The 22,069-nt window shown below is 42.6% G+C and overlaps 1 protein-coding gene across 2 annotated transcripts in view; it reads left to right on the forward strand.

Annotated features, from left to right (window-relative positions):
- Nucleotides 1-22,069, forward strand: part of bbs7 (Bardet-Biedl syndrome 7) — a 66,045-nt gene that overhangs the window by 5,874 nt on the left and 38,102 nt on the right. Inside the window, exons 2-8 of one of the 2 annotated variants that reach the window (XM_078540065.1) lie at nt 2,164-2,229; nt 2,548-2,610; nt 6,152-6,327; nt 9,580-9,766; nt 13,308-13,380; nt 14,117-14,233; nt 15,967-16,097. In XM_078540065.1, the coding sequence (XP_078396191.1) occupies nt 2,164-2,229; nt 2,548-2,610; nt 6,152-6,327; nt 9,580-9,766; nt 13,308-13,380; nt 14,117-14,233; nt 15,967-16,097 (813 nt within the window). The remainder of the gene's footprint in view (nt 1-2,163; nt 2,230-2,547; nt 2,611-6,151; nt 6,328-9,579; nt 9,767-13,307; nt 13,381-14,116; nt 14,234-15,966; nt 16,098-22,069) is intronic. The other variant, XM_078540075.1, reaches the window with a different exon arrangement.

Raw genomic sequence — 22,069 nt, forward strand, 5'->3', positions numbered from 1 at the left:
ACACCTTTTCTATCTCCTGGTGTATCTTGTGCCCCACATCCTGACTACTGTTTGGAGGCCTGTACATAACTCCCATTATGGTTTTTTAACCTTTGCGGTTCCTCAACTCTACCCACACAGATTCTACATCATCTGACCCTACATCGTTTCTTGCTATCAATTTAATTTCATTTCTTACTAACAAAACAACCCCACCCCCTCTGCCAACCTGCCCATCTTTTCGATAGGATGTATATCCTTGGATATTTAGCTCCCAGTCCTGAACCTCTTGCAGCCATGTCTCCGTAATGCCCACCACATCATACCTGCCAATTTCAATCTGCGCCACAAGCTCATTTACCTTATTTCGTATACTGCATGCGTTCAGATACAACACCTTCAGTTCTGTATTTCCCGTCCCCTTTCTCATTGTCGTCCCTTTATCTGATGTGCTTGAAGTTAGATTCCTAGCCCTTTCCAAACACTCTGTCCTATTTTGTGTTCTGGAGACTTTAATAGCCTTTCCTGGGCTCTCCATTCTTTTCAGTTTTTTCATAATTTTCCATGAAGTTGAATCCACCCCCCACACACTAATCTGCTGCTTTGTTTCCCATTAGTCATATTTCTTGGAGTTTTACCCTTCCCTCCCCCCCCCCCACTTTCTAGTTTAAAGTCCTGTTGACCACCCTATTTACCAGCTAGTTTGTTTTTAATGGCGAAGCCAACCCCGTGGAGGTGGTGATCTTCTCCTGGTTTACCTTTCCAGAAGAAGGTGTAACTGCCACCTTGTTCCTTGAGCTGGCCTTCCCCTGCCCGCCAGCTCTCACTTAGGACAACGATGTCAATATCGAAACATCTGAGCTCCCGGGAAACAATAGCGGCACACTGTTCCGGTCTGTTGCTGTTGTCCATGAGGGTCCTTGCATTCCAGGTCCTGAACTTAATTTTAAGGGGGTGGAAGTTGCCTGTGCATGAATTCTTTTAATGTGGGGTGGTCGTTGCACACTAGCTACCAAATGGCCTTCATGGAGCAAGGCCTTGGTCCAATGGCAAGGGAGTCTGAGACGACTGGAGACCAGGTTCCTCTGTGTGGGCCTAGGACATACAGACACACGTACTCCTACAGTCTTTTTTTTTCTCCTTTCAATAGGACTTCTGTCCCTGGGATTCATAAAGAGCAGTGGCAGCCTTGCGATTTCGCTGTTGGCTTGTGCTGCGCTGCTCTGGGCAGTAACCACCAGGTGGTGATTCCTGCCTCTGGGTCCTCACCTGCTCTTCTGGGTGGTGATGGGTGTCTCCAGGCCCTCTTTTTGCCCACTCTTCAAAGTGATGGTTACGCCTTGGTCCTCACCCGCTCTCCACTGCCTCTCCTCTCGCACTGTTTTTAGATTCCTGACTGCCTCTCCACTCACGTCCTGCTCTCCTTGCTGAAGTTTCGTTGTTTACAACCCCACTCTCCTTACTGAAGTGTCGCTCTTTATACCCAGCTGAAACTGGCCTGAGTTTGCTATCATTTATTGTATAGATATCGTCTTATTGTGTCTACTTGAGAAAATTGTCAAGTATATAGTTGGTATAAATTTGACACTGTAGTTATGTTTGTCAACATTGTGGTTAAACCAGCCTCGTTCACATGTTTGAAGGTACTAAATCACAAGCCATATTTGCACTGGCAGTCAAAAATTAGCCTCTAAATTTCTCACATAAACGGACTATTTTAACTTCCTACTTCCAAAAGTTGTGATTACTGTGCTTATAGCACAAATTGGGTACTTGTCAGGAAATTCTTCATGTAAAGAATGATGAATGCATGACATGAATATTTCAGTGAGGGTACTGGATGCAAAAGCTTTGGAATCAGTTCAGCAGCATGGGATGCTATCATGAAGGATGCTTCTTTTTGGCTGAATGAACTAGAATGGGGCAACAGGACTTGCGTATCTGTAATGGGCTTGTGACAGTTTAGTAGAGTGTTGTGGATCAAAGTAGTGTCCTTGATCTTCATTCAGTACACTGCAGTCCTAAATTTCAAATTAAAATTCTCAGCACACTACCATGAAAATTAGTTTGATTTTGTTTTCCTTTGACCACTCTATAGTAAGATGTATATTCATAGATTAGATAATCAATGTGTGTTTATTGTGATAGTGCTGTAATTCGTCTTCCCTTTTATTTTTATCCTAGGTGGGGGTGACTTCCCAAAAGACCATGAGGCTCCTACCTGCATCAGGACGCAGAGCAATCCAAAAGGTTTATTCCCATTCAGTACACACATCAGGATGATAATTTGTTTTTCCAGTTCCAGGCAAAAGTGTAGGGGAAGGAAGAGGAGAAAGAAAATTAATGTCTTATCCTTGACCTGGTACCATTCAGCTCTCTCAGCAAGGATATATTTATTGCATGTTGTGACATTATTGGAAACCAAAACTTGTACAGTACTGGAGCCTCACCTTTTAATTTTGTGATGCCATTTCTGCACCTTGCTAGAACTTTTTTTTTAAACGGTTGTTTTTAATATCTTTGATACTATTTTATTCTTTTAAATATTTTTATGTTTTGAACTTTTAGGTGGTCATTGCAGATCATGATGGAGTGGTTACTTGTTTTGGTATTAAAAAGGGAGAGGCAGTTGTAAGTATCAACTCAAGGCTATGACTTAAAGTAACATTTTACTATTTTAGGAGTGAGATTGTGATATTGGACATTTGAAATGAACGTTGTGCCTGTGCCAAGCATTGGAATCTCTCAATTATAGCTTGACTGGATAAAATACAAAATGCAGTTTTTTTTTAAAAAATGTAATAAAAATGAAAAAATGTTAAATGCAGTATATTTCCATTAACTCAAAGATGCCTTTGCATAGAAGCTTAATTGAACAGCAAAGAAGGAGGCCATTTACCTATTGAGTCTGCACTGGCTCTTTCGAAGAGTAATCCAGTTATTCTCACTGCACTTTCCCTATATCCCTGTAATTATTTTCTCCCGAAAGTATTTATCCAATTCCCTTCTGAAGGCTACTGTTGAATCTGTATCCACCACCTATCAGGCAATACATTCTAAGTCTTAACCATAGACCATAAACATGTTGCCTCTGGTTCTTTTGTCAAACACCTTAATCTGGTTACCAAGCCTCGAGTCATTGGAAATAGTTTCTCTCTACTTACTGTTCCGATCCAGTTAGGGACTGTTAACATTTAAAGAAGGAATTTAAACAACCAGCAATTAACTGACAGACCTACACCACAAGATTTCACATCTTTAAACAAAAACAAACTTGATTGTATATCAAAAATAATTAAAGTAAAATCTGTTAACTTAACACTGTAGCTTATAAAGATTCATGCTATAAACTCAGTTCTATTTTTTAAACTCCCCTCAAGAGTTCCCTTATCTTATGAAATATTTAAGGTTCACTCACTTTTCCAGGGACCAACCCAATAGGTATATCGCCGCTCTTCGGAATTCACTGATTTCTCTTCAATGTTCCAACTATTTGTTAAGGTACACAATTTCATGGGGGTCCTTCCATTAGCTTTTGGCTAAGTGACCCTCCAAATTTCTTTACCGACCTCAGAACTCCAGATTCCACAGCTCCAGCATGGGCCTTCCTGCGAATCCTGCGCAGTGGTTTAAAACATCAGAAGACATCTTTGGTTTCCTAATAGACCACTGCTATGGTTTCAAAATGCAACCAAGCTGATTACTTCCAGAACTCCAGTTGCAACATGTTTAACTGCTTTTTATTGAAGATTAGTACAGATTTCTTCCTTCAGCTTCCAGCTAAACAAATCTTTCAGTTGTTACCAGTCCCCAATTGCGAGCTACATCACGGACAATACATTTACTCTATTTCAGGTGTAGGTCTGGCTTTATCTTTCGACTTCCGAGGAGCTACAAATTACATAAGACCCAAAGCTGCTGCAGTCTCTTAGCTGCATCTCTCAACCAGTCTTGCCTGCTGAATTCACAGAAATAAACTCAAAACAAAGAATCTCACTAAGCTCCATCCATCCCCATGGCAGTGTGACGCACACAGCCTGTTCCCAAGTAGACATGCAGATTAACTAGCTTTTAATTCCAAAGCTTTCCTCAATACTGGGAAACTACATGACTAACATATAATTTACTGGAATAACTGCAGACGTCATGTCTCCAGCTCTTTTAACTAAAGATTGTCACCCTTTTACTCTGACTTTATCCAGTAAAGGCAAGTTACCTTTTGTGTTGTAATCATTTTATGTCTGTGTGGTTTGCCAGCATCTAGATGTTTACCAGAGTTTTCTTCTTCCCACTGAACTTGCATTTAAAATTCAATTTCTAAAACTAAAAAGCTACACCTCTAAAACCATACCAACTATGACATTAAGCATATATAACATTACCTTATCTAAAGCATTTGTGATTTTAAATACCTCTGTCAAATCTCCTCTTAGCCATCTCTTCTGAAAGGAGAACAATCCCAGCTTCTCCAAAGAGTTGAGTTTTTTGCATTTCGATTAAAACGAGCAAACAATTTGAATTAATTAACTCTGTGAAAAGAAGTAAATTGTATACAGCAGTATTTGTAAAAAGAAATGATAGATTAGCATTTTTTTGCATGTACACCCTTAGTCAAAATTGCAAAGTAGAGGATAATCAAGCCTTATTGAATTGAGCAAAACGAAACAAAGGGGCCAGGAGAGAAATTATTAATTACCTCTTTTTGACAGCATGCCTGACTTTTGACTTCTACCTGTTTGTAAAATGTTAGTGTAATTTTTGTTCTTAATATATAGTTTAGCTGAGTAAAAATATATATAGTAAAATTGAAAACAGAATTACTTTTAAATGTTATTCTAATAGATATATCAGAGAAATTTTAACTTTCTTGACTCACTAAGAGTGGCTGTTGGGGGCTGCAGGGGAGTACCTGGTACAGCGCAGGAAACAGATAAGTCAGGGTTCCACTACATGCTGTGGAGTTTTAACAGCGGCTGGTTCCCTACCTGCAATTGACAGGCTTGACTTCAATTTGGGCAGGGACTAATTCAGCTGGGGGCTATATTATCAGGTAAGCCTTTGCCATGACCTTTAGGAGCAAGGAGTGTGGGTGGTTGGTGATTGGAGGCCTGAAGGATTGGTCTCGGGAGATTGAAGATCTGGGTGGGGGGTTGGGTGTCGGTGGGGGAGCTCTGAGGCCTTGCGAATGCTTAGTCAGAGGCTTTGGGCAGGGTGCGTAGGAAAGATTAGAGCCCAGGGGGTTGGAGAGGGAGTTTAAAGAGGTCAGAGCCCTGGGCTGGAGGGAGACAGAGGAAGTTCAGACCAGGAGAGGCAGGAAAGAGTTCAAGTCCCGTGGGTGCTGATAGGTGCTGGCCTAGACAGCAACACCCGTATTCTGTGAAAGAATAAAATAAATCGGGCAGAAATCTGAAATGGTCTGGGTAGGGGAGGGGTTGTGTCCTGTTGTTGGAGTTTGGCCAGGTAGGCATACTGCATCCAGCAGGTAGGTGGAAAGCCACTTCTTGGTTTCTGATCCAACAGCCTCATGCTTGGGTTTAGCTGCTGGGTTTCCTGAGGCCCAAGAAACCCGGCTGGCCAGGGTTGAATTTCAAATAGTGAATTAAAATGTGGACTCTTTCTAATGCCTACAGTGCCAACCTGCCTCCATTAAAACCAGAAGTGGGTGGTTTAGGGTCAGAATTCAGCAAACACTTTAACCCTGACCTGCTCCAAACCCACCTGTTTTTGGGATAAAATTCCCTCCGTTGTAACTGATTATGTTAATTTACAATAGATTCTTTTTTCAGGTTAGATGATGTTTGTAACATGGCCATCATGCAGGCTTTTGTTTTGATTATTAGGAGTTAATGAAGTTGTCTTTGGATGAAACATGAAAGACTCTGATTGAGATAGAATTCCTTCAGTTGGAACTAGTGATGAAGCTTTGTGACTTTAGCCTGAGGAGTGATTGTGTACCATAGCACACCCTATAGTTTCATTGCTGTTGTGGGGCACATTTTGTTGAACTAATCTGCTTTTTCACTGTGGATAGTATAGTTGAAATAACAGTTTATTGTGTAAATTATGTTTGAAACTGTGTCCCCAAAAAGTGAGATGCTAATATGCTTTAATGTAAATTGCAAAAGTCTTTTGTGTTTGTGAAAGTCAAATGTGTGATTTCACTTGTACACAGCCAGTGTTCAAGACCTTGCCAGGACAGAAAGTTTCAAGATTGGAGCTAGGAGGAGCCATTGGTACGCCACAGGAGAAAATCTTTATAAGTGTTGGCTCAGAGGTGCGAGGCTTCACTAAGAAGGGAAAGCAGTTCCTGTCATTTGAAACTAACCTTACGGAAATCATTCGAGCTATGTAAGTCATCCATGAATTGTGTCCATCTTCTTTTGTTCAGAAATAAGGCTTCCTTCTCCAGATATACTGCCTGCTGTTCCACGCAGAATGTTCACTGATTGTTGCCTAAGTATTAATGGAGTATGTGCTCTTTTACTCCTCCACACCTCTTCTACCAACAATTTCCCCACATTGTGCTTCTGAGGAAAGCATTAATTGCCCTCCAGGTTTAATTCAAATTTCTATTTGGAAGAAGAGTAAAAGAACGTTTATCTTACAGCCACATACTTTACTCAGGAATTTACATTTGAAGATGTGCAATAAATATATGTATAAAATATGTACACCATTTATTAGCATTGGCAAAGCTAAACTGGAGTTTGTTGCTAGCTTCACATATCTAGGCTCTACAATCACCAGCAATCTAACACTTAATGCTGAAATCAAGATGCATCGCAAAAACTGCAGCTGTCGTGTCTAAGCTGAGTAAGAGAGTGTGGACAACAGCAATCTGACTGAGAATACCAAAATGCAAGGACAGGATCCCGTCGGGGGAGGGGGTTGTGCGGGTGCGAGCGTGAGTGGGCGGGTTCCCGATCAGCGCCCCCAGTTGGGGGCGCACCGCCATTTTACATGGGCGGGCCAATTAAGGCCCGCCCAGCGTGACGTCCGTCAGGAAGCGCTCGCTCTCTGTGCGGACGGGGGGGATTCCCTGAGCCTGGAGTGCATGCGCACGAAAGAGCCTCAGGGAGGTCGGCTCAGGTTTGAAAGATTAAAGATGAGAAAAAAAAATACTGACATGTCCACTCATGTGCCACTGTCACATGAGCTGCGACATGTCAATTTCTTTTATTTACACATTTCAGAAAAATTTTAATGCCTTCATGAAACCTCATCCCTCCGTGGATGAGGTTTCATGTTTTTTCAGAAGCCCGCCTGGGCTCCCGGCCTGCCTGCCAACCTTAAGGTTGGATGGGCAGGTCCATTGATTACCTCAATTACTTTATTAATGGCCTTAAGTGGCTGTTGACAGGTCAGCGGGCGCGCAGCTGACTCGGCTCCACGTGCGCCGACCTGAAAATGTAAATGACACGGGGTGACGTTGGGACGCCCGCCCAACGTCACCCTGCGTCATTTTACGTGGCGGCGAGCAGGCCCCGCCCCCCGCTCGCCAACTAGAAGATGCAGACCCAAGCCTACCAAGCCTGCATCCTCAGTGACTCCCTCTACACTAGTGAGACCCGGACAATGTGCTAGGCAGAAGAAAAGGTTGAACAGTTTCCACCTTCACAGTCTTAGACATATCCTCGGCATCTCTTGGCAGGACAAGGTCACCAACACACAGGTCCTGGAGTGTGCTAATTCCGTCAGCATACACTCGTTGCTAAGTCAATGATATCTGCACTGGCTTGGCCTTGTTCATCGGACACCTGCAAGTGACATATGAAGATAGCGGACATTGATGCTGAGAACTGGGAGACAGTCACTGACAGCTGTGACTGTGACCTCTGAAGACTGACTTTGTTTGGAGGGGTATACGTACGAATTGGGAGCATAAGGAGGCCATTTTACCCCTCGAGCCTGCTCTGCCATTCAATAAGATCATGGCTGATCTGATTGTGGCCTCAACTCCACATTCTGCCTACCCCCCAATAACCTTTGACTCTCTTGTTAAGAATTAATCAACCTCTGCCTTAAAATATTCCTTGACCCAGCCTCCACCACTCTCAGGGAAAGAGAGTTCCAAAGATTCATGATCCTCAGAGAAAATTTCTTCTCATCTCTGTCTTAAATGCGAAACACCTTTATTTTTAAACTATGTCATTTAGTTCTAGTCTCTCTTACAAGGGAAAACATCCTTTCAGCACTACCCTGTCAAGTCCCCTCAGGATATTATATGTTTCAATAAGATCACTTTTCCATCTTCTAAACTCCAATGGACACAGGCTGAGCCTGTCCAACCTTTCCTCATAAGATAACCTAACTTTTCCTGATTTGTGTACCAGGACACCCAGATTCCCTGTACCTCTGATCTGCAATCTCTCTCCATTTAAATAACATGCTGCTTTTCTATTCTTCCTGCCAAAGTCGACAAGTTCACTTTTTCCCACCTGGCAAATTTTTGCCCACTCACTTAACCTATCTGTTGTCCCTTCGCAAACTCCTTATGTCCTCTTCACAACTTATTTTCCTACCTATCTTTGTGTCATCAGCAAATTTAGCAACTGTACACTCAGTCCCTTCATTCAAGTCATTGGCCGGGATTTTCCAGTCCCTTTGTGGCGGGACCCGCCATGGGAAATTCAGCAGCCCAGCCAAAAGTCCATTGACTTTCAGCGGGAGCGGATGATCCCGGTGGCAGGCAGGGCTGGAAAATCCCAGCCATTGATGTAAATTGTAAGTAGTTGAAGCCCCAGCACTGATCCCTGTGGCACTATCACATCTTGCCAACCGAAAAGAGACCCATTTATCCTGACTCAGTCCTTCCTGTTGGCTAACCATTCCTCTGTCCATGCTAATAAGTTACCCCCTACACCATGAGCTCTTATTTTGCGCAATAACCTTTGATGTGGCACCTTGTCAAATGCCTTCTGGAAATCTAAGTACAGCACATCCACAGGTTCTCCTTTATCCATGTTGCTTGTTACTTCTTCAAAGAGCTTCAGTAAATTAGTCAAACATGATTTCTCTTTCACAAAACCATGTTAACTCTGCTTGATTGCATTGAGATTTTCTAATTGCCCCACTATAACCTCCTTAATAGTAGATTCGAGCAATTTCCTATGACAGATGTTAAGCTAACTGACCTGTATTTTTCTATTTTCTGTCTCCTTCCTTTCTTGAATAGAGGAATCAAATTCACTATTTTCCAATCTGATCAGGCCTTTCCAGAATCTGGGGAATTTTGGAAAATTAATACCAATGCCTTAATGGAAGAGGTGAGGAGAAACCGTATGCTCAGCTGGCTGAGAAGAGGGCCCAGAGAAAACGGGGCTTGTGAGTCCTGCACCTGCTCAGCTCACTGTCTTCCTCTGCAGCAAATGCAGCAGAGACTGCCATGTCAGAGTGGGGCTCCTGAACCAGGCAATGCTTAACACAGAGTTGACCACCATAGTGCAAGCCATCTTCCTATGAGACGGAAAGCTACCAGTATACAGGATAATGTGGTGTTTTGTTTAATTTGTTCCACTGAAAAGTGTTGTTTATGTTGAATTGCCTTTTTTTTCACATATATATTCATAAAATTCTCACTGCATATTGATTCTTTTCCAGGTATGTGTCTGGTGCAGATCTTTTCTTGTGTGCCAACTATATCTATAATCACTACTGTGACTGTAAAGATCAGGACTACTACCTGTCCAGTGACAAGATCAATGATATAATCTGCTTACCAGTGGAAAAAGTAGGTCATATTACACCGATACTAGCCTGCCAAGACCGAGTGCTCAGAGTTTTAAAGGTAATGTGACAAATTTATTATTGCATAATTTTTGACTTTTTCCACAGATTGGATTTGGAAAAATAGTTACTTTTAAACGTTGGGTTTTAACATAAAGCATATTCACAAGTTTAGAAAAAAAACATTGAGATGAATAGTTGGTAAAATCATAACAGATTAAGCTTTATAATTGCTGGTGAAACAATTCAAATGATAAGCAATTGGCTAGCATGCTTTGGTGGAAGATAAACTCTTTACACCCATTGCATTGAGAAGTCTCTGGTCCTGGACACTCAGCAGGGGCATTCTGATAGGCCTTCTCTCTATCTCTGAACACAGGATGATAAAACAGAGATAGAGATATAGACTGTCAGGTTTTACATAGGAAATAGGAGCAGGACAAGGCCATTTGGCTCATTTGAGCCTGCTCTACCATTCCAAAGAACAAAGAAAAGTACAGCACAGGAACGGGCCCTTCGGCCCTCCAAGCCTGCACCGATCATATTGCCCGTCAACTAAAACATTTTGCACTTCCGGGGTCTGTATCCCTCTATTCCCATCCTATTCATGTATTTGTCAAGCTGCCTCTTAAACACCACTATCGTACCTGCTTTTAGCACCTCCTCTGGCAGTGAATTCCAGACACTCACTACCCTCTGCGTAAAAAAACTTGCCCCGCACATCTCCCCTATAGTTTTCTCCTCTCACCTTAAATCTATGTCCCCTAGTAATTGACTCTTCCACCCTGGGAAAAAGCTTCTGACTATCTACTCTGTCCATGCCACTCATAATTTTGTAAACTTCTATCAAGTCGCCCCCCCAATCTCCGACGCTGTAGTGAGAACAATCCAAGTTTCTCCAACTTCTCCTCATAGCTAATAACCTCCAGACCAGGCAGCATCCTGGTAAACCTCCTCTGCACCCTCTCCAATGCCTCCATATCTTTCTGGTAATGTGGCGACCAGAATTGCACACAATATTCCAAGTGTGGCCTAACCAAGGTTCTATACAGCTGCAGCATGACTTCCCAGCTTTTATACTCAATATCCCTGCCAATGAAGGCAAGCATGCCATTTGCCTTCCTGACTACCTTATCCACCTGCGTTGCCACTTTCAGTAATCTGTGGACCTGTACACCCAGATCCCCCTGCCTGTCAATGCACTTAAGGGTTCTGTCGTTTACTATATAATTCCTGCCTGCATTAGACCTTCCAAAATGCATTACCTCGCATTTGTCCGGATTAAACTCCATCTGCCATTTCTCCGCCCAAATCTCCAAACGATCTATATCCCGTTGTATCCTTTGACAATCCTCTTCACTATCTGCAACTCCTCCAACCTTAGTGTCGTCTGCAAACTTACTAATTAGCCCAGTTACATTTTCCTCCAAATCATTTATGTATACTACAAACAGTAAAGGTCCCAGCACTGATCCCTGCGGAACTCCACTAGTCACAGTTCTCCATTCAGAAAAGCACCCTTCCACTGCTATCCTCTGTCTTCTATGACCAAGCCAATTCTGTATCCATCCTGCCAGCCCACCTCTGATCCCGTGCGACTTTACTTTCTGTACCAGTCTGCCATGAGGGACCTTGTCAAAGGCCTTACTGAAATCCATGTATATAACATCCACTGCCCTTCCATTGTCGATCATCTTTGTCACTTCCTCGAAAAACTCGATCAAGTTAGTGAGACACGACCTCCCCTTCACAAAACCATGCTGCCTCTCACTAATACGCCCATTTGCTTCCAAATGGTAGTAAATCCTGTCTCAAAGAATCTTCTCCAATAATTTCCCTACCACTGACGTAAGGCTCACCGATCTGTAATTTTTTGGATTATCCCTGCTACCCTTCTTAAACAATGGAACAACATTGGCCTTTCTCCAGTCCTCTGGGACCTCACCCGTAGCCAGTGAGGATACAAAGATATCTGTCAAGGCCCCAGCAATCTGCTCCCTTGTCTCCCTCAGTACTCTGGGGTAGATCCCATCTGGCCCTGGGTTCTTATCCACCTTAATATTCTTCAAGACACCTAACACCTCTTTAACTAGATCATGGCTGATCTTCTACCTCAGCGTCACTTTCCCACACTATCCCTATATCCCTTGATATCTTTAATTTGTAGAAATCTATCAATCGAATATACACAATGACTGAGCCTGCACAGCCCTCCAGGATAGAGAATTCCAATGATTCACCACCCTGAGTAAAGAAATTCCTCCTCATCTCAGTCCTAAATGGTCTACCTTTTTGTTCTGAGACTCTTTCCCCTGGTTCTAGATCCCCCAGCCAGGGTAAACATCCTTTCTGCATCTACCTTGTCGAGCCCTGTAAGAATTTTGTATGTTTTATGACCCTGGACCAAACCCCCAAATGTTGGGTATGATCCGGTTACGGACTGGTAGCTTTTTGTTTAGAGTAGACACAGTTTGAGACTCGAGACACTGGCTAAGAGAATAAAGCTACAAACTCCATGGGTTTTGAACAAAAAAAATAAGCTTTATTCTACAAGGTCAGAAAGATAAAATAATTTACAATATCTGTCTTGTACTCTAACATTCAGGATTAATATGAGATACATGTGAATTAATAGGCAGACTGTGCTCGAACACACTACACTGCACAATAAATAGCAAATGTGACTAAGACGGGTTCCACAGACTTTTCGGCAACCCACCTAGGTGTCAGTAACACTGAGTCAACTAATCTCGTTGAAACTCTGTCTTAAGGGATTCTAGTCTTCGCCTTCAAAGATCTAACCTCCTGGATTCCCTCCAATAGTCGCTCTGACTGGGACTACCTCAATGATTGCACACCTCTGTGTTTCAATCTCATCTCCCCAGACTCTGCACCCTGGATTCCTGAGTCTGTACTCCAGCACCAACCAGCAAGCACAACTTCAGCTGCCCCAAACAGAACACTGCTGCTCCAGAGGGAAACCTTTGCCCCACCGGCCCGCAGCACGGAGTCACCAACCTTTTACTGCCTTTTTTGATTCCCTGGGCTTCCCCTGAGCCCTCACTACTTGAAGTCTGCCAACCACAGCCCATTTTATGCTTGGAGCCCCTTCCTTTGCTGCACTCCCCAGTGGTGGTTCCTCTTCCTGGTGACTCCTTCCCTGGTTCTTTCTCTTAACTGGGACCCCTCCCCCTGATCCTTGGTGCATTGCTTGGATGCAGATGAATAACGGAAAAATACTGAGGGAAGAATAAAAGGAGTAACCCTGATTATTTGAATTGAGAAAAATACTGAGTTGTAGGAGAAGGTTGGCATAGTTGGATTAGTTTTGGATTGCTTGCATAAAAATCATGTTCTGATATGGGTTGAATGGCCTTATTTGATATAAACCTCTGGTTCGGTGACTAAGTTAAGTACTTTCCAGTCATAGGATTTTAACCTCTATTTGATTCTAGAGCATTGGCAAATTACAGTTTGTTACGTTTTTCATTTTTTATTGATCTGTGGAAATAGAAGTTGATGAATTTATGACATTTAAAATTGTCTCTGATTACATCATGGTTAGCATATTTGACAGTCTTGTACTTGCTGTATTTTACCAGGGATCTGACCTGTTGTATGAAGTGGAAGTCCCTGGAACACCCAAAGTCCTGGCATTACACAATGGAAATGGGGGCAAGTATGGTGCTGGTGCTGTGTGTAGGATTATTACTATGGCTTATCCTGCAACAATAGTACAGTTGTGGCCATAAATTGCATGGTCAACCATGATCACAATACTTTAATAATTTCCAATATGCCACAATAATTGATGGCCGGTTGATTTCACTCAAATTCAGTGTATAGTGCTGCTGTAACCTCATTGTCAGTGTGCACATGTATTACCAAAGTCCTTTGCTTTGTCAGCAACTTGAGAGGACTGGCAGAACCATGACCTTAGCCATGGCTTCTCCCTACATAACATTCAACTAAATAATGCTGTAAGAAATAACTTGCATTTATATAGTGTCTTACATAGGATGTTCCCAAGTGCAGAATTCCTAAGTTCATGCTGTAAATAAGTAATGTAAGTGCCCCATGGGCTCAAATGGTTTGTCCTCCTTTTGCTCTAATTACCATTTAGTCTCTAGTCATAATGGCTACTATCCAGCAGGAAGCATTTTGTATGTGAGCAGAAGAGGGAAAATGTTTCAAATTAGTGCCCAATAATGACTCTTTGTAGCAATATGATCATTGTTCACTTTGTGGCTTTGACCAGAATAGTCAAATTGTACATTTTCTCCCAACAACACCTGTTTTAATTGTTCCATTGAAGTAATTTTTTTAATTAAATCAGTTTTCTTTATAAATACTGTGTTGTGTTTGGAAGAATGATATACTGTAATATTGACTTATTATTCAATTTTCTTAGGGGACTCTGGAGAAGACCTACTGTATGGAACATCTGATGGGAAGTTAGGACTGGTCCAGATCACAAAAAGCTCTCCATTGCATCGTTGGGAAATTGCCAATGAGAAAAAGAGGGGAGGCAAGGACTGCTTTGTTTTGTTAAAGCTTTTTGTGGGATGCTTTTTTAATTGTTTTTTCCCAAAGAGGGAAGTGGTTGCATTATCAGCATATAGCACATCCTCCATCACTTGAGATTAGACCAGGGGACCGAAGATACTTCCCATCAAGTGTGGAGACTGTTTGGAATATTAGAGTTAAAATTGTGGTAAAGCAATTGGAGACCTGATAACATATTTAATTTCAGTTTCAGTTTTCGGCAAGAAGTGCCCAACATTAGACATATATGCTTCAAATCATTTTCAGCTTTTCAAAGGGTTCCTTTCAGTATTATTTTCCCTTGCACCTTTATCCCTTTTTTAGTATTTTAAATGGCTGGATGAGCTTCATGCCAACATATCCAAAATTTGTTTCAAGTTCGTTGGGATGAATTTTCCTTTGAGGTCAGGTCTCTGATGCCAGGATCAAATCCAGGTACTGACCCCACATTAGGTCAGAAGTATTCACCTGGTATGATTTTCAAAGCCATGGCCAATTAATGGCCAGGGAGCATTCTTGCCATTCAATTAAGGATGATAGGTGGGCTCTTGATACTGGAGATCCAATAGGATGCACCCCAGCACTGAAGGAGCTTCAGCCTGCAAATGCAGGAAATGGAAGAGAGGAGGCACCCACTCAGCACTTTATGCATACTTTTTAAAAAAGAACTGGCCAATGCTACTGGACCACCATTCTGGCTGCAGCTGTGGCCATGTAGATATGGTGGCTGTGGGGGTGGTGGGGAGAGGGTGGGGGGAAGCCTCAAATTGACCCTGGAGCACTGCCCCCACCCCTCCACAGTCTGCTGCTGGGAGGCTGCCTCCAGGCGCGTCTGGGCTCTGGATGCTGCAGGCTGACTGAAAAATTCCAGTTGGCCTCTGATCAACCTTAATAGGCCTTTTAGCTATTTTAACAAGCTGTCCACCACCTTGTGGGCGGTTGCTGTCACCCTACCCTACCCTCCTCCTGAAAATGGCCCAGAGTTGGGAATTTCCAGACGGCCCGCCCTGTCCATTGTGTAATTGAGTATATGCATCAGATCTCGGGTCCAAAGCTCCTTTATCTCTCATGCGTAGTAACAGTGAAATGTAACCCTGCTCAAAATCAGTTTTAGAAAAAAATATTGGCTGATTTCCTTCACTGGTTCACTAGGTAAATGCATGTATGGTACTGAGATCTGCAGTTGTTAAGGCCCTTGGATTCATTTTCTGGACCCTGATGAGTTATCTAATGTAACCTAGGATGGTGTGAGGGCTACCAAAGTTGTCCATGGTGTCTCTGAATCATGAAGAGAATAATAAATAGGGTCCTATTCCTGTTTGTTATCAAGTGACCCTGATGAAACATAAATTAATGTGCAATGCATCCAGCTTGGCTGTGATATCTGCAGTGTTCATTTTTTTTTAAATTACTTGTTAAAATGTGGATAATCCTGACAAAGCCTGGATTTGTAGTTGCCTAGAAAAGGTGGTAATGATGGGCCTTCCTGAACTACTACAGTCCTTGTTGGGAAAGTGTTCCCACAGTGTGTTAAGTATGGAATTCGAGGATCTTAACCAGGTTCTTGAAGGGACTACAATGTACATTATCAGAATAGTGTGACACTTGGAACAGAATTAGGAAATAGAATTATACAATTAGTTGGTAAATTGCAAAGAATAATAACGCTGCAGGGGAGAAAAATAGACTCAGTATTTGTTTTTGTATGAACTGCAGGTGCTCTGTGTGTTGACTACTATGATATTCTGGGCGATGGAGTCAAAGAGCTACTTGTTGGTCGTGATGATGGAATAGTGGAAATCTATGGATTTGATAACAACAATGAGCCTATCCTTCGATTTGAACATGTGAGTCTTCATGCCTTGAGAGGTTTAAAAAGGATACTTTAATTCAGATATAGATCAATTAACTCCAAAATGTAAAGTTTTAATTTACATATATAAATCCCTGTTTTGAAATGGAATTAAACATAGAAACATAGAAAATAGAAGCAGGAGTAGGTCATTCGGCCCTTCGAGTCTGCTCCGCCATTCAATATGATCAGGGCTGATCTGTCTCAATGCCATACTCCCGCTCGCTCCCGTACCCCTTGACGCCTTTAGAGCCTAGAAATCTATCTAATTCCTTCTTAAATATATTTTTTTTATTGTTTCATGGGATCTGGGCATCACTGGCAAGGCCAGCATTTGTTGCCCATTCCTAAATGCCCCTTGAACGGAGTGGCTTACTCGGCCAGAGGGCAGATAAGAGTCAACCACATTTCTGTGGGTCTGGAGTTGCATGTGGGCCGGACCAGGTAAGGATGGCAGATTTCCTTCCCTGAAAGACGTTAGTGAACCAGATGGGTTTTTATGACAATCTATGATGGTTGTCATGGTCACCATTACTGAAACTAGCTATATATTAACACATTTTTAAAAAAAAATTAAATTTAAACTCCACTAGCTGCCATGGTGGGATTTGAATCCATGTCCCCAGAGCATTAACCTAGGCCTCTGGAGTACTAGCCTCCACAGCCTTCTGTGGTAGAGAATCCCACATGTTCACCACCCTCTGAGTGAAGAAATTTCTCCTCATCTCAGTCCTAAATGGCCTACCCCATATCCTGAGATTGTGACCCCTTGTTCTAGACCCCCCCAGCCAGAGGAAACATCATCCTTGCATCCAGTCTGTCCAGCCCTGTCAGAATTTTATTTGTTTCAATGATACCCCCTCTCATTCTTCTAAACTCCAGAGAATACAGGCCTAGTCAACCCAATCTCTCCTCTTACGACAATACTGCCATCCCAGGAATCAGTCGTGAACCTTCACTGCATTTCCTCTAGGGCAAGTATATCCTTTCTTAGGTAAGAAGACCAAAACTGCACACAATACTCCAGGTGTGGTCTCACCAAGGCCCTGTACAGCTGCAGTAAGACATCCTTGCTCCTATACTCGAGTCCTCTTGCAATGAAGGCCAACATACCATTTGCCGCCTTAAGTGCTTGCTGCACCTGCATGCTCGCTTTCAGTGATTGGTGTACAAGGACACCCAGGTCCCTTTGTACATCAACATTTGCCAATCTATCACCATTTAAATAATACTCTGCCATTCTGTTTTACCTACCAAAATGGATAACTTCACATTTATCCACGTTATACTGCATCACTCAACTTGTCTAAATCCTGCTTTTTGTGGATAGGCCATGCCTGGGCAATGTCACATTGTCAGTAGATGCCAGTGCTGTAGCTGTACTGGATCGGCTTGGCTAGGGGCACGGCTAGTTCTGGAGCACGGGTCATCAGTACTACGATAGTGATGATTCAGGGCCCATAACATTTGGTGTATTATCAAGTAAAGCCTTGATCCCATTACAGACCGTGGGAACACCACTATTTACCACCTTGAAAATGTTCAGCTGAAAGTTATTTCCCTTGGCTGGGCATCTAGAACATGGGGGCAGAGTCTCAGGATAAAGGGCTGATCATTTAGGACTGAGATGAGGAGAAACTTCTTCACTCAGAGTTGTGTATCTTTGGAATTGAGGTTTGTGGGTACTTTTACCGTTGAATATATTCAAGGTTGGGATGGATAGATTTTTGGTGTCTCAGGGAATCTAGAGTTATGGGGAGCAGGTGGGAAAGTGGAGCTGAGGCTGAGGATCAGCCATGATCGTTGAATGGCGGAGTTGGCTCGAGCGTCTTCTGCCCCTATTTCTTGTGTTCTTATGCAAAAAAGAAAAAAAATTGTCCTTAACATATATAGGTTTGGGATGACAAGATACATTGAATTTCAAATGCACTGTGACATGGGTTGTTAGGTCACAGTTTGACAGCGAGTTCATGATTTCAGTGTGGCGTTGGTGAGATCCTACCTAGAGCAAAGGGCAAAGTTAAATTTGGAGTGCACATCGCGCTGACCAACTTTTGTTTGCCTTTTGGTGGCCTATTATGGATAGGTGCCAGATAAAGCCTGGGTGAACTTTGGGGAGATCTACAAACAGGAATAATGTGGGGAAAAAAAAGCATTGCAGGATGAGGAAATATTGGTTGCCTTGGAGTACACTGGAAATACCAGTTCCCTTGGAGTATACTGAACAATACAGAAAAAAGTATCACTATAGTACTATTTTTAATGGGTCATAAACTTAAAAATATATTGGCTTGCTTTCTTACTAGTTATTTTTATGGGTTAGATTTCAACTTTGTATTTTATGTAATAAGCAAACCATATTTATATAAACATGATTCACTCAATAAATAACCAAGCTGTTTGTGTTTATTGCATGAGTTTCCTGAGGTTTTTTGTATTGAAAGTGTAGTAAAATACTTTAGTGAAGTTTAAAAGATGATGCAAACCTGAAACAAAAACTGCAGATGCTGGAAATGTGAAACTAAAGCAAAAATTGCTGGACACCCCCAGCAGGTCAGTTAGCATCAGTGTTAAAGAACAGGTAAGTTCATGTTTTAGTTGTAGACTTTTCATCAAAATTGGAAAGAATTAAAGATGAAAAACATTTAAAAAGGAACAAAACAAAGGTGGGAGCAAAAATGCACACTCACAAGTGCGCACACTTACACATGATGTAGAATGACATGTAACATGCTGAAATGGAAAACCAATGATAATTAAGTGGCAGAAGTGGGGTTAACTTGACAATAGGAAGCATAATGAAAGAAATTAAATACGAGATATTGAGAATCTGTTAGTAGCTGAAAGAATGGCTGAGTGTAAGATGGATAGAAATGGAAGCAAGAGAAACTGACGAAGTGGAAAATAGACCGCAAGAACCTGGGAGATGAAAAAAGCTGGTTGTCAGCTGCTGCTTCTTTCAGGCTTCTGGTTCACAGGAGCCTGCTCTGCTTTGCCAGTGTTTCTTGTTTCTATATGTAACGGCCTTACACCCCACCAAAGCTATTCGCAGGTTATCTGTGTCTTCTAAATGTCTTTAATTTGTTTCACAATGCTTCTTAGTGCCTCATGTTTAAAGTTCTTCAATACAGAATCACAGAATTGTCACGGTGCTGGGGGACACCTTTCAACCCATCGTGTCTGCACTGGCTCTCCGAACGAGCATTATGACTCAGTGCCATTCTCCTGTCTTTTCCCCATAAGCCTGCACATTGTTTCTATTTAAATAATCATCTAATGCCCTCTTGAATGCCTCGATTGAACCTTCCTCCACCACACTTCCAGGCAGTACGTTCCAGACCCGAACCACTCGCTGTGAGAGAAAAGTTCTCTCATATTGCATTTGTTTCTTTTGCAAAATCACTTTAAATCTGTGCCCTCTCATTCTCATCCTTTTACAAGCGGGAACAGTTTCTCCCTATCTACTCTGCCCAGCCCTCCAAGATTTTGAACACCTCTATCGAAACTCCTCTTAGCATTCTCCTGTCCAAAGGAGAACAGTCCTAACTTCTCCAAACTATCTTCACAACTGAAGTTTCTCATCCCTGGAACTATTTTTGTAAGCCTTATCTGCACTCTCTCCAATGCGTTCACATCCTTCCTAAAGTGTGGCACCCAGAACCGTACACAATAGTCCATCTGAGGTCTAACTAATGACCTATACATGTTTAGCATAACCACCTTACTCTTGTACTCTGTGTCCCTATTAATAAAGCCTAGGACACTAAATGCTTTATTAACTGCTCTCCACCTGTCCTGCCACCTCTTGATGACTTATGCACGTATACACAGGTCCCTCTGCTCCTGTACACCCTTTAGAGTTGTACACCTTATTTTGTCTCTCCATCTTCTTCCTACCAAAGTGAATTACCTCATGCTTCCCTGCATTGAACTTCATCTGTCATCTATTTGCCCCCTCCACCAACTTGTCTGTGTCCTTTTGAAGTTCTACACTGTCCTCCTCACAGTTTGCAATGCTTCCAAGTTTTGTATCATCCGCAAACTTTGAAATTGTCTCCTGCACACCAAAATCTAGATCATTAATATATATCAGAAAAAGCAGGGGTCCCAATACCCACCCCTAGGGAACTCCACTACAAACCTTCCTCAAGCCTGAAAAATATCCATTAACTATTACGCACTGTTTCCTATTAATCAGCCAATTTTGTATCCACTTTGCTACTTTTATTCCATGAGCTATAGCTTTTCTCACAAGTCTGTTGTGTGGCACTGTATCGAATGCCTTTTGGAAGTCCATGTACACCACACCAACAGCATTACCCTCATCAAACCTGTCTGTTACTACTTCAAAAAACTGCAGCAGGTTAGTTAAACCATGCTGGCTCTTCCTAATCAACCCACATTTTTCCATGTGACTATTAATTCTATCCAGAATAATTGTTTCTAGAAGTTTCCCCGCCATGAAAGTTTAACTGACTGGTCTTTAATTGCTGGGCTTATCCTTGCAACCTTTTTTGAACAGGGGCGTAATGTTTGCAATTCTCCTGTCCTCTGGCACCTCCCCTGAGTCTAGGGAAGACTGAAGGATTATGGCCAGTGCTGTGGCAGTCTCTACTCTCGCTTCCTTCAATATCCTTGGATGCATCTCATCTGGTCCTGGTGTCTTGTCCACTTGAAGTACTGACAGTTTATCCAATACCCCCTCCTTATCAATTTTGAACTCATCTAGTGACAGAGTTTCCTCCTTTGTCACCATAGCCTGGGTAGCATCTGCTTACTTGGTAAAGACAGATGCAAAGTATTCATTTAACACCTCAGCCATGCCCCCTGCCTCCATGTGTATATACTCAGCAGGTCTGGCAGCATCGGTGGAGAAGAAAAGAGTTGACGTTTCGAGTCCTCATGACCCTTCAGCAGAACTGAGTGAAGTTAGGAGAGGGGTGAAATACAAGCTGGTTTAAGGTGGGGGGAGGGGGGGGGGAGAGAGAAGTTGGGGGTGGAGGGGTGGTTGTAGGGACAAGCAAGCAGTGATAGGAGCAGATAATCAAAAGATGTTACAGACAAAGGAACAGAGAGGTGTTAAAGGTGGTGATATTATCTAAGAGAATGTGCTAATTAAGAATGGATGGCAGGACACTCAAGGTACAGCTCTAGTGGGGGTGGGGTGGATAGATTTAAAAATAATGGAAATAGGTGGGAAAAGAAAAATCTATATAAATTATTGGAAAAAACAAAAGGGAGGGGGAAGAAACGGAAATGGGGGTGGGGATGGGGGAGGGAGTTTAAGATCTAAAGTTGTTGAATTCAATATTCAGCCCGGAAGGCTGTAAAGTGCCTAGTCGGAAGATGAGGTGCTGTTCCTCCAGTTTGCGTTGGGCTTCACTGGAACAATGCAGCAAGCCAAGGACAGACATGTGGGCAAGAGAGCAGGGTGGAGTGTTAAAATGGCAAGCGACAGGGAGGTTTGGGTCTTTATTCCGGTCAGACCACAGGTGTTCTGCAAAGCGGTCGCCCAGTTTGCGTTTGGTCTCTCCAATGTAGAGACCGCGGCCCACATGTCTGTCCTTGGCTTGCTGCATTGTTCCAGTGAAGCCCAACGCAAACTGGAGGAACAGCACCTCATCTTCCGACTAGGCACTTTACAGCCTTCCGGGCTGAATATTGAATTCAACAACTTTAGACCTTAAACTCCCTCCCCCATCCCCATCCCCATTTCTGTTTCTTCCCCCTCCCTTTTTTTTCCAATAATTTATATAGATTTTTCTTTTCCCACCTATTTCCATTATTTTTAAATCTATCCACCCCACCCCCACTAGAGCTGTACTTTGAGTGTCCTGCCATCCATTCTTAATTAGCACATTCTCTTAGATAATATCACCACCTTTAACACCTCTCTGTTCCTTTGTCTGTAACATCTTTTGATTATCTGCACCACCCCACCAACTTCTCTCCCCCACCCCCCACCTT

The sequence above is a fragment of the Cetorhinus maximus genome, chromosome 1, assembly GCF_964194155.1.
Source record: "Cetorhinus maximus chromosome 1, sCetMax3.hap1.1, whole genome shotgun sequence".
Classification (NCBI taxonomy): Eukaryota; Metazoa; Chordata; class Chondrichthyes; order Lamniformes; family Cetorhinidae; genus Cetorhinus; species Cetorhinus maximus.